This window comes from Centruroides vittatus, unplaced genomic scaffold (assembly GCF_030686945.1).
Source record: "Centruroides vittatus isolate TY-2023 unplaced genomic scaffold, ASM3068694v2 contig_680, whole genome shotgun sequence".
Classification (NCBI taxonomy): domain Eukaryota; kingdom Metazoa; phylum Arthropoda; class Arachnida; order Scorpiones; family Buthidae; genus Centruroides; species Centruroides vittatus.
Genome location: NW_027122427.1, coordinates 4,143,051 through 4,155,808, shown reverse-complemented (window position 1 = coordinate 4,155,808; position 12,758 = coordinate 4,143,051). Strand labels below are relative to the sequence as shown.

Below are 12,758 nucleotides of genomic sequence, written 5' to 3'. Positions count from 1 at the left end.
CTGCTTCGGTGTTGTAATTAAAGGCGTTGGCTAGACACTCATTAAGCAGTTTTTTTTTTTATTTTTCGATGGAGATTGTCATCAAACCAAACGTTAGAATTGTCGTATCTTTATCTGTTACACCGGTTAAGTATTGCTCGTCCCCTGTATAAATTCTTACATCAATTGTTGATCCCTTTTAACATCTTCGACGAGATGACGTAAACAATTGTTATTCCCTGTTTTCTCTTTCTCTCCATTTTTGTTTTTTAATTATTAATGGACGAAGAAAAAAAACAGGAATCTTTGCGCCATCTCGTTTCCTTACGTTAGTGTAGAGGAACATGTGACCCAAGGGAGTGGCCGAGTTCACCAAACGTGACGTCACCGCCAACACGTGTTTCTCTATGACAGGAAACGACTAAAGCGCCCCTGCCGGCCATGTGGAAACATTGGATGTGCTTCTCCACATTCTCTTTGGAATAACGGCGCACTTGGATATTAATATTAAAAATGGTGAGTTTCGGTTCGGAAGTTATATTACCTTATTCGGGATATTTTATTTTAACGGTAATTTTTATCGAAATAATTTTTTTTTTTAAATTTTTTCTTAAGAAAATCTGCATTTAAAACACATTAAAAATAATCGAATAATTAGAGAATGCATCGCTTACTAATCGCCAATAGCGGTCGCCGGTTGTTTGCATGTATTTTAAATATTATATAGTAATTTAAAACTGGATTTTCTAGGTTTTTCTGGGCTTTTTATACGCGTAAATTCTCTTCCACCATTTTAATTTTCTTTTCTTTACCAGAGATTTCTAGATTACTTATCGCTTCTAACGATGAGTATCTTGACAACCCATAAATTAGCCATCATTTTTATCGCCTTTAGCGCTTTTTTTTATACGAGAAAACTAATATAAAAGGAAGCGCATCCGTCCTTCTCTACTCATTAAAGACCGGATTAAGTCGACTTTTGACTTAAAAGTTTAAGAGGTTATTCTAAAATTAGAAGACGGGGAAGGTTCCTGGTGACGTGGCATCATCAACTCTCACCACATTGTTTTGTCGTCTAAGTGTTATTTAATGCCGTCATCGGACGTATTGCATCCATTGATAAAGATCGCCTTACCGGATAATATTTATTTTCTTCACTTTTCTTCCTGTTTATATTTTAAATATTCAAACTTAAATCGAATCTCACTCGACATAGTTACGGGGAAAAAAAATTGAGTTTTCGAGGAATTACTACGGGATAATCGCCGTAATATCGGTTAAATCACCCGTTTACTAAGCCACGAACTAGCGGGGGAAATTATTATAATGTAGTAGAAAAATCGTTTTAAATATACAAACGATCTTCGAGTTATATTAATGCAGGTGGAAATTTCGCTTCTTCAGCCGTGGGTTTACCTGTACGGGATCGATCGTACAGCAAATGAGAAACACGAAAAGACTTTGACAGGTGCATATCAATAGAACTAATCCACAAAAAATTCGTTTAAAATGACGATAATTTAAAAGAAAAATCTCAACCACATCCCACGTATAATAATCACAAGGCTGACACATACGAGACATTTTAGCCTTGATATAACTATCGATTGAGTGTAGTCACGTTACTTATTGAAATTTTCGTTCAAACAGTAACGAAACGTATAAAAACACGTCAAGTAAAATCTATATTTATTCACCGAGAGGCCCCATATCTCCCACTTTGGTTTGTTTTTAGATACCAAGCGTGAGTTTCCTACATTCTGCCAGACTTTGAGAAAAATCGGTATATAAATATAAGCCAAGTAAGTCTTATTGGAAAATTTTATATAAATCCTATATATTTTTTTTTTTCTTCTTCTTCTTCTGCGTTGCGATATGACTTGAAAATATGACATTCATAAATTTTATAAAATATAAAGAGACTTTTAAAATACAAAAATAGTCCCGTTTGATGTATTTTATAAGGATGCTTTAGATTTTATTCCTCTATATATCGGGTAAATTTATATATTTGTTGATATTTTAGGAGCTAAAAATTGCTTATAAATTCTTCATTTTTAAGATAAATTATTATATTTTATAATATAAAATTTAGACGAATTTGAAGTAAGGTGATAATTAAGGTATATAATTCATTATCTTAAAAATAAATCTTCGGATTAATTAACTAATTTATTTATTTATTTATTAAATTAAATAATTAATTGTAGAGTCGTTTCGTTAGGAAATTAATTTGGAAATTCTTATATAAAAATTATTTAAAAGAATAATGGATTTTCAAATGTTTTATATTAAAAGTGGAAAGGGATAAATTTTTCATGCGCTGCGAAAGAAAAATGATAATAAAAATATTTAAAAAAAAAAAAAAAGAAACTTGGACATAATAATTTTAAAGAATAGAACAAAATTTTAATTTTGAAGAAGTTAAAAAATATTTAATGAAACGTCAGTAAATCTTTAAAAAGTCTGTATGTAGCAGTTATATATGAATTTAAAAAAAACGTTGGCATCAAACTGCTCGCATAAACTTCCTAAAGAAGCGAACAGCTGGACGAAAACGTTTAAAACTCTCTGCAGTCGGCAATCCTCTTTGTTCTCTCTAATAGGTGAACATAACTTAAGAGTAGAAAAAAAAAAATCCAGACCATCCTTTATCTTGTCGTTGTTTTTTATTGGTGAAAAGAAGAGGTTGGTTCTTCCATATCCGAGTAGAAAAGGAATTTCTTAGAGACTGTCTTTCCCACGCTTTAGCTTCCAGTCTTATTGTAGAAAGTCTCCCACATGCGACTTTAAAGTTGGAGGGACCAAACTATTCAACCGTCCTTAATACAAGCAAAGCTAAGGGACAGCCCTCTATTGTTGTTGGTGGTTTAGTCAGGGGCTGAATGCTTAAATTTGTCCCTGGTACCGTGCACTTACACACTCTATCAATTGAGTTATTGGCTGGGAACATAGATCGCTGTCAATCAGGACTACCCTGTAAGAAACTACCCCGCGATTCTCCTCTCGTCACCGAAAAAATACATCGTATTTTATTGCCCGTATTTTTTACAAAGCGATAGACTTTGTTGGGTAACACTTTAGTTCGTCCTAGTGAATATTTAATGCTCGTCCCTGACATAGTTCCGCTTGGGAAACGTAGATCGATGAGAATATTTATTATCTCCTTGCGCAAACTTATCTTACGTTCCTTTTTTGTTAATAAAATCGGGTCAAAAAACCCCCAAATTTTCCATTCTACATCAATTTCCTTTCCATTTTTTTCCACGCTACTCAGTATGAGTAGAATTTCACTTTGTCGAAAAAGACTCGAAATGACTTTGATATCTTCATCTTATAATATATATATATATATTTTAAATTATAAATTTTTATACTAAAAATATAGGTATAAATGATTAAAAACACAGTATATAACAGAGATATCTGGCTTTTTTTTCTAGCTTCTTAATCGAATTTTATATTGAATTAATAATATCACGCAGATATGACCAGAGATATCAACTTTTAATAACACTAAAATGCTATTGCTGTCCGTATCTTAATCTACTTATTAGATATTTATATAGTTAACGTGTTTAATTTTACAAAATAATAAATCTGAGTAAAATTAACTATATTAAAATAAGGTAATTTGACGATTAAAGCTTTATTTTCCAGGCCATTACGATAAAAAAGAAACGTTCACGTATTTATTTTTAGGAAGGAAATTTTTATAAAATTGAAAACAAAATTTAATTTGAGGAAGAAAAATTTGTTTATTGGCTTGCGTGAAATGCGAAATTTTACGTAATAATACACGATAAACAAAATAATTTAAAAGATGAAAGGAATATGGAGTTTGCGGCATCATTCCGCATCATCAAAGCATCCTTTTGTGCTCTCAACCGAGATTTATAATCTTGTAATCTGCAATTCACTCTTCAAGATATCTTATTTATTTATATTATATCACGTTACTTTCATTATTTATTTCTAATGTTATAAAAATAAATTCACGTAAAAATAAAACAGGGGTATTTTTTTACATACATTCTGAATATATCTGAATAAATCTTTAAAAAATTTTTTTATACATTAAATAAAAATATACAGGGAGATCCTCATGATTGACCACTAAAAAACACTGTAGATAAATAAATTTAACCTTATAAATTCATGTAATAACATAGCTTGTTTGACATATATTATAAAAACAAGGGAGAACGTAATGGTTGCTCCCTACATCTGTAAAAATAGATAAATAATTTCAAATGAATTGTGATTTAGAACGAAGTTATTAATTAATAAGCCTGTTATCAATGCAAGATTTAAGTGCATTTGTAATTATTTTTTCTAATTAAATTCGAACTTTCACCTTTAACATATGAAAATATATGCGATTCCATCAATCAATGAGCGAGTCATCGACTCGCTTAGGTATAACGGAAGAATTATCTACACGTGTACTAGAAAAGTATTATATTTTCTTTTATATTTTCCCCATTAACGTTTTAAAAATAAATGATCAAATTTACCGCACTTATATTTATAAATTGTTACGTAAATGTTTGTATGTAATGCATCATCGATCGAATTATATAACATAAAGTTATATTATGTTTACGTTTCTGTAGTAGGATTATTGTAAAATAATTAACTAACACGTGATGAAAGAATGTATACTTATAATTCACAAGGGAAGATATACATATATAACGTTAATGAAGTGGAGAATGGGAGATTCTCCTTTTGATAGGCACTTTAAAGCAGCTGGAAGTAATACAGCAGGGAGTTATTGTTACCTTATATTTAAGTTTTAACTCGTAATACATTAATAAAGTCATAGCCGCGTGTTGATTAGTCGAGTTGAAAAGTTTTTCTCAGCATCGTCAAATCCATCTTTTTCATCCGGATGCCATTTGTTTAGCGAGTTTCGCTCGAATATGTTAAGTGAATGAGAGCTTAATGATTTTGACTATTCATTCAGATTTAAATTCCACGTTTTATAGGTAAAAATAATAAGTTTTTTTATTAGCATCTATTCGTAAGTTTTAATTTATATATTTATACAAGATTTATTTATTTTTAATGTCGATTATTTAGTTATCACACTCCAGCAATATCATCGATATTTTAGTGATAAGTTTATGTTTTATTTTACAGGATGCTATGAAGTCAGTTGTGTTATTGAGCCTTCTTCTTGTGTTATCTTTAGCCATACATAGGCATAAAAAGTGTCCTAAGAAATGCCGATGCGAAATTTACGACGGAAAGAAAAAAGTGGTGTGCGATCAAGGAAACATGTATAAAATACCGACTCCGTTGATGGATAAAGACATCGAAATTCTTATCATAACAGCACCTGCGGGTTTTCCCAATATGCTAACAATAGGAAGAATCTTTATGGATTTTGAATATTTAGAAGAAATCCACATAACTCATTCTCACGTACCCGCAATTGGTGACAGCTCATTTTGGCCTGGAAAAAGGCTTCGACTTCTCAATCTGAGCCATAACAATATCTCAATTCTAAGAGACTCGGATTTTAACGGATTAAATAATCTACAAATTCTTAATTTAAGTGATAACAATATACAAGTATCAGAAATTCCATCCGCTTTGTTCAGGCATCTAACGAATCTCACTACCCTGTTATTAGCTAGGAATAAATTACACAGTTTAGTTCCTCGTTTCTTTTATCTTTTATCGAACCTGAAATACCTGGATTTGAGTGGGAATCCTTTAACGGATTTAGACGTTGACATCATGAAAGATATCGGACATTTGACCATCTTGAAACTTGCCAATTGTCAATTATCCAAGCTCCATTCCATGTTTTATCAACAAGTTCCTAAACTTCAAGAATTGGATTTGAGAAGTAATTTAATGACGTCGATTTCCCCCGAAGAATTCAGGCACGTAAGAAATTTACGAATCCTTTATTTGCAAAGAAACGTATTGAAGAGCCTGAAAGAAAAGACATTCGACAAGCACAGTTTCGATTATTTGGATCTATCCGGAAATCAGATCGAAAGTATATCATCGTGCGCATTTTGCAATGCTTCTGTTTATCATTTAGATCTATCCAGCAACCATTTAACAAGTTTGCATCCTCATACATTAGTTCCTTTTTCAAATTCCTTGCAGTACCTGGATTTAAGTTACAATCACGTACCTATCGAAGACCTCTCTTTAGCTCTTCGACCCCTCTTAAAATTACGCAAACTGTATTTAATGGGTATGCAATTGAACGAATTAACTTCCGATGCATTTATAAACTTGGAGCAGTTAGAGATATTGAACTTATCTCATAATAACATATTCAACATTACTCCGAGCACCTTCGAACCTCTAAAGAAACTCGAAGCTTTAGACTTATCTAGAAACGAATTCCAACAACTTTCTTCTTCCGCCTTGAACATGTTCGACAACTTAACTTCATTGAACGAATTGCTCTTGTTTTCTAATCCATGGTCGTGCGATACGTGCGAAGTGATTTATTTTATCAATTGGATGAACAGCTCTTCGCTGTATAACGTTTCCTGTCAAGCAACTGCTGGCGATCAGAATTGTCTCAGATGCGTCTACCCTTCACACTTGATTGGCAAAGAAATTCATAGGTTAAAGCCAGAAGAATTGGACGTATGCGAAGTAGAACCCCTAGTAGCCAACGAGATGAGGGATCTCAGCTCAACTTCAAAAATTGGTTTGATTATTGCCGTAACGATAATTGTTATCCTCGTTTTGACTATTATAGTTATAATTATAATATATAAAAGACACGGTGCTGTATATTATACGAGAGAAGACGATCGGGGTAGGAACAGCATTTATGATAACCCGTCTATCGGAGGAACCAACGGATTATCGGACGAGAAGAAATCCACATATGTATCGACTCTAGGAAGAATAGAAGAAGGAAAGGAAAGCATTCCTTCTCCTATAACTAGCGTTGGTTGAACTTGAATCTTCCATTTTTACGAAGATTATTTTACACTCGTATCGCTTGTATCGAAACGCGATCGGAAGCTACACCAACCTAGGCCTATTTGAAAGTCTAAAGCGTCCAAATGCTGATGATCTGGAGGGAAGTTGCAAATATTAATATTTCTCTTTCGAATTATTGGTAGAACAAAAGATGTATATTCACTGCCTCCGTGATATTATCCAGTGTAATGTTTGAGGAATTTCTTTTCGGTTTTCGAAAGAACAAACCAACCTAAAGCGTCTTGTTCCTCGAGGAAGAAACTGTCGTGTCGTCTTCTCTAAGTTTTCAATAGAAAAACTATAGAGTTAAAAAAGTTTTCCACAATAAAAAATATTCATTTCAAATCCAGCAATTAGTATAATTACAATCTATAACTTCCATGACGTTAATTATCACCAATCTAACCAATCACAACATTCCTTACGCGAAAATTACTTTTTAAAACTTTAAAAACTGTATTTTTAAGTTAATATTTAAAAAAAATAAACAAGTTTTATTTATAATTTCTTAAAAATTTATGATGTCGATGACCGACCGACGACCAATATTAATTTATTGACTTCAATGTTGTCCATGTTGCCGCTCCACTACACCAGTGGACTAAAATAGTTCCTTAGATAATATATGCTAAATAACCGTACCAAAATAATATTTTGGCTTAGAAAGTAGCACACGAACGTGTGCCATTCATCATTCAACATTAGCTAAATCAAAAATTAAATTAGATTGTTCACATCATCGGATGGAATGTTTCAAAGTGGATGTATCGTGTCTAAATGTTAAAAAAAAAAATTTTCTCGTGCAATAAGTAATGCACATCTACAGAAATTTTATATTTTGTAAAGGTGTATATTTATAAAATAGCGAAGATCCAATATATATATATATATGAAAAAAAAACATGTAAATATTTTTATTTATGCTTCTTCATCGATATCGATGCTTAGAATAGGAAGAAAGGAAATGCCCCCTGGTGTTTGTTTTCAATATTGTTTATAGACTAGTTATTCCAATTGTTAAATTATTAGAATTATTGTTATTTAATATATAAATTTCTTGTAATAAAAAGTGTTTGTGTGAATTTTAAATAAAAAAAAAGAAATGATTTTATGTAATATTAATAATTTCTAGTTTCTTTCATAAAAATAAATAAATATATTTAATTGTATAGACTTTTTAAAATAATTTAATATATTAAATTATATATATATATTTTTTATTCGAGTATTAATTTTAAAAAATTCGAGTAATATACGTGGAAGTTTTCTTATTTACGATCGACGCCATCTGTTGTTTTATTAATGAACTAATTTTATCATTTTATTATCGTAACAATATTTTCAAATATATTCTTAATTATCAAAATAATATAGGTGTAGAAGCTGATTGTATAAAATTAAAACATAGCTTCTAATTTACCGATTAGCCTATTATTTACGTGAAGTTTATCAATGTGTAACACCTAAATGTGGGGGCCCGTTCCCCCGTACAAAGTCCTGTCTGGAAACATCCCCTCCACTGACAAATTTGTCCAATCCGATTATTGTTTTGCACTAATAATTATAAATTTAGTCTTTAGTAAGAAGTAATTTTATATTAAATGAATACCTGGCTGGTGTCTTTTTGTCCGTCCAAATGGGTAAAGAATCCTTTGGAGGATCTTCTTGACTCTCGAAGATGACTCAAACGGGAAGACTATAACATACTTCACGAACGAACTCCTATAAATAAGTAAATATTTTTTATTTTATAAATTATTTTCTTCCCAGCTTATATTGTTCATACAAGTACAGAAGTTTTCATCTTGTAAATTTAAGCGCATGTTTTTTATATCCACACATATACATTGCAGGTTTTATACCTTGTATTTTCCCTACCTCCGTAAAAGTTGTGTGATATAAATAAATATTTGTCTTTAATTAAATTATATTTTACGAAATAGAAAATTTTGCATTTCTTTCCTTACACAAAACTAATATAACGTGTCAAAACCTTTGAACAACCGCCACAGATGGAAACATTTTTAAAAATGAAAAATGGCCGCTGTTTAGAGATGGCCGTTATTCGAAGATTCGACTGTATTTCTAATTTTTTTTAATTTGTCGTATGTAATATTAATATGGCGTTCATAACACGCGAAGCTGAACTATAAAAATAACCACACTATCAAAAGAAATTACTGTGATTGATTTGCTGAGATAAAATCTCTTTATTACTATTTTATGTTATTTATAATTGATAGTTTTTTAACTAACATTTACGAATTGCTACGTGTATTGAAGCTTATTAATTTAACAATTTTAAGTATTATAATTTTATTACAAAATTATTTTAGTTCTTTTTTTTCATTTAGCTGGATCGAATAATAATGGCGGCTTCAGTATTATACTGTATTTACAGTTAATATACAAATTACGTCATTTGTATAATAACTGTAAAGTGTAATATATTTATAAAACCTATATATGAAAATTGTTTTTTTTTATTTACTCTTATATAATACAATTTAATTAATATTGTATTGATAAAATACAGCACTTAATAAATCGAGAATATAATCAACAAAAATACAAAGATAGCACAAAGAGGTAGATGACAAAATCTCAATGGTTGTGATTTTTGTAATATTAATCCAATATGTTGGCAAACGATGACATCAGAAAAGATTATGGATGCGTCAAAGAGGCAAGCAGCTGAGTAAGCAAGCCAATGACAGAGCCCATTTTATATGAAGCGAAGTTTTCATTGGTTTGCTTACTCAGCAGCTTGCCATCTAGAGGCACCCAATAATTCATTCGTTTCCAGACAGTTGGTATTGCACTTTTACAATATTTTTGTGGTATGTGTCATGGAATTTTTATTTATTTATTATTTTTACATTACTCTCTTTTCTATCACAAGATTCTTATTATTAAAATTATTTTATTTTATCATACAGTATTTATATAATTATACACCGGTATATATAACCCTCTGTCCATAAAAAAAAAACTGACGAGCGAATTTTCTGAAAAATATTTTTGTTTTATTTAATGTAACAATTTTACGCGAACAGTCCTAATGTTATATATTATGTCAACGTGTCTATGATATATATAATTTATTAAATAATTATAGAAAACTATTCAAGAATTCTGTTTTTCTACTTTTTCTTACGTTATACGCTTAAAACTTATGGTTATAAGCTGTCATTACATTTACTAATGTTATTAATTAATATTAAATGCCAGTCGGGTAGGTCTTCAGTTAAAGTTAGATTGAATCTTTAAGAATTTCCACGGATGTTTAACTCAAGTGTATGATGTTCTCCTATAGTCCTATCATCTAGAAAATCTGCGCTTAAACTCGATCCAAGACTGCTATTAGTGTTTCGCAAATATTTTGGATAAGAACATCATTTTCATTTCAAAGCCATGCCGACTACCCCGTTGAGGAGTAAGCATCCATAACACACAAAACAACTAGTAGGCCTGATGGCCGATGTAATTAAGGTGTTAGCCTACCTCAGGGATGGCAAACCTCTTTGAATTTGTGCGCCATATAGTAAGCATACTTAACTTTAAAGATTTTTATGCGTGCCAAAGTTTTAGACTTCCAATAACGAGGAAATTAAACTAATATCCTTAATTAGAATAAATGTAAAAAAGCTGATTGAAAAAAGGACGTTCGGTGATAAACCAAAAAGATGATTGAAAAAGACAGATGATAAATCGAAATCGCATGATACGTTTACGTGCCAGATGATTTCTCCTTACGTCCACGCGTGCCATAGGTTCACCACTCTTGGTCTTCCGTTCTGAAAAACCTGGAATCGAATCCGGGAATGTCGAAAAACTCCAGGAATTTTTCGGGGTGGTCTCTCCCAGATACGCAGAACTCCGTTCCTTACCGTCAGCTGCTCACTGTAGGCTTGCCCAAATCCACAATGGGTTTAGTGTTGGATTAAGGTCTCCTTAGCGTCCACAAAAAGGTCACACAAAATAAAAACACTAAAAAAATTAAAGTTAGGAAAATAACCTATTGTCTGTGTACTAAATACAAAAATTTCAATTCGGAAGACAGAATTAAAATTAATAGTGATTTAGATTGGACGGCCGAATGGCCGAAATGATTAAAAGGCATCATCTTATTACTCTAGAAGACTCGCGATCAAATTCGAGCGAGCAACTCCCCAAGAACTTTTCATAGGCGATAAGTCTAAGTAACGGATATATCAAGCCCGGTTCTTTACCGCCCGATCGCTTTTATTCTGGGCCTGGTCGAAGCCACAGCGGGTATTAAAAAAAGTTTTAAAAAATTGACCTTGATACATGCAACACTAAGCAGCCCGAAAAGATGAGCACTGTTAAATCGTTAGAAATCTAAAGGAATCTGCATTACTGAAATGCTAAAAATTTCCATACAGGCTGTTTCAACTTTCAACTGTATTGAAAAAGCTGATGAGATACCCACCATGTGCTTTTTTTGTTATAAACGTCGCAAGCAAGTATCATTGTCGGTAACTGTAAATATACAATTTTGAAATTAGTAACTTAATCATCGAAGAAGGACCAAGTATTTATAAAGGAGCAATGGAGTTGCAAAGAACCCAATGAAGTCATAACCTGTTTGGATGACTTTTTTTTTAAAACTCTTTCCGCCCTGTGGGCACTAAGAGGGCCTCTTTAAGCAAACCCATTATGGGTTCGGCCAGGCCCACAACGGAGCGACCGGGTGGTGAGGGACGGAGCCCGACATATCCGGACGGACCACCCCCAAAAATTCCTGGGGATTATTTGACCCATCAGGATTCGAACCCGGGTCCCCAGCTTGATGAAAACTAATCCTTTTACAGGTATGTTAACAAGGTAGCAGCCTACCTTGACCGCTCGGCCATCCGGCCACTGTTTGGATGACTACAAAAATAGCGATGTCTCGTTCTAAGCTTGCTTTACTCACACCAACAACACAGTATAGTCGGACATTCATGAGAATAAAATGTTATTGACATGTGTCTCTCCTTTCTTCTTTTTAAAAATATCGAATTCTATTGAATTTGTGTATTTCTTGACTACGTTGGGAAAAATGTAGAAGCGCAAAAAAACATTAAGAATAAAAGAATATTAAACAAAAGATTTTCTACAAGCATTACACACACACACACACACACACACACACACACACACACACACACACATATATATATATATAGTATATATATATATATATTCATTCATTTTTGACTCTTTACACTGTAGGTACAGACGGCCGGTGACCGAGCAACTTTTTTTTTTTTTTTTTAACTCTCCACCCTGTGGGCACTAAGAGGGCCTCTTTTAGCAGGCCTATTATGGGTTCGGTCAGGAGAACAACGGGGCGACTGGGTAGTGAGGGACGGGCCTGATATATCTGAACGGACCACCCCATCCCGAAAAATTCCTGGGGACTTTTTGACCAGATCGGATTTGATCCCGGGTCCCCCAGAGCGGTAGGCTACCACTTTGACCGCTGGGCCATCCGGCCATCCGGCCATCCCGCAGTATTATACTAGTGCCTAAATATCTGACGTACTTTGATTTCAAACAACACTAAACTTTTCTGACACAGATTCCCGATGTTTATGAGAAATGGTCGTTCAAGTTTTCAATTATAATTTAGTATTAATAACATATTGACAAACTGAGTGGCCGTCTATAACATTTACACGTATATAATTATAATAAAATTCTGTTACAATAACATAAATAATTATAAAATAATATTTTACGTCGTATTATTTTTTGCAACATTTAATAAATAAATATTATTTTAATTATTATTAATTCTAAAC

At 32.2% G+C, this 12,758-nt stretch overlaps 1 protein-coding gene across 1 annotated transcript; it reads left to right on the top strand.

Annotated features, from left to right (window-relative positions):
- Positions 1–414: 414 nt before the first annotated feature.
- LOC136980209 (carboxypeptidase N subunit 2-like) lies at positions 415–7,297 on the top strand. The gene is made up of 2 exons (XM_067276287.1): positions 415–495; positions 5,125–7,297. The coding sequence occupies exons 1-2, from the start codon at positions 493–495 to the stop codon at positions 6,919–6,921; spliced, it is 1,800 nt and encodes a 599-aa protein (XP_067132388.1). The 5' UTR covers positions 415–492; the 3' UTR covers positions 6,922–7,297.
- The last annotated feature ends 5,461 nt before the right edge of the window (positions 7,298–12,758 follow it).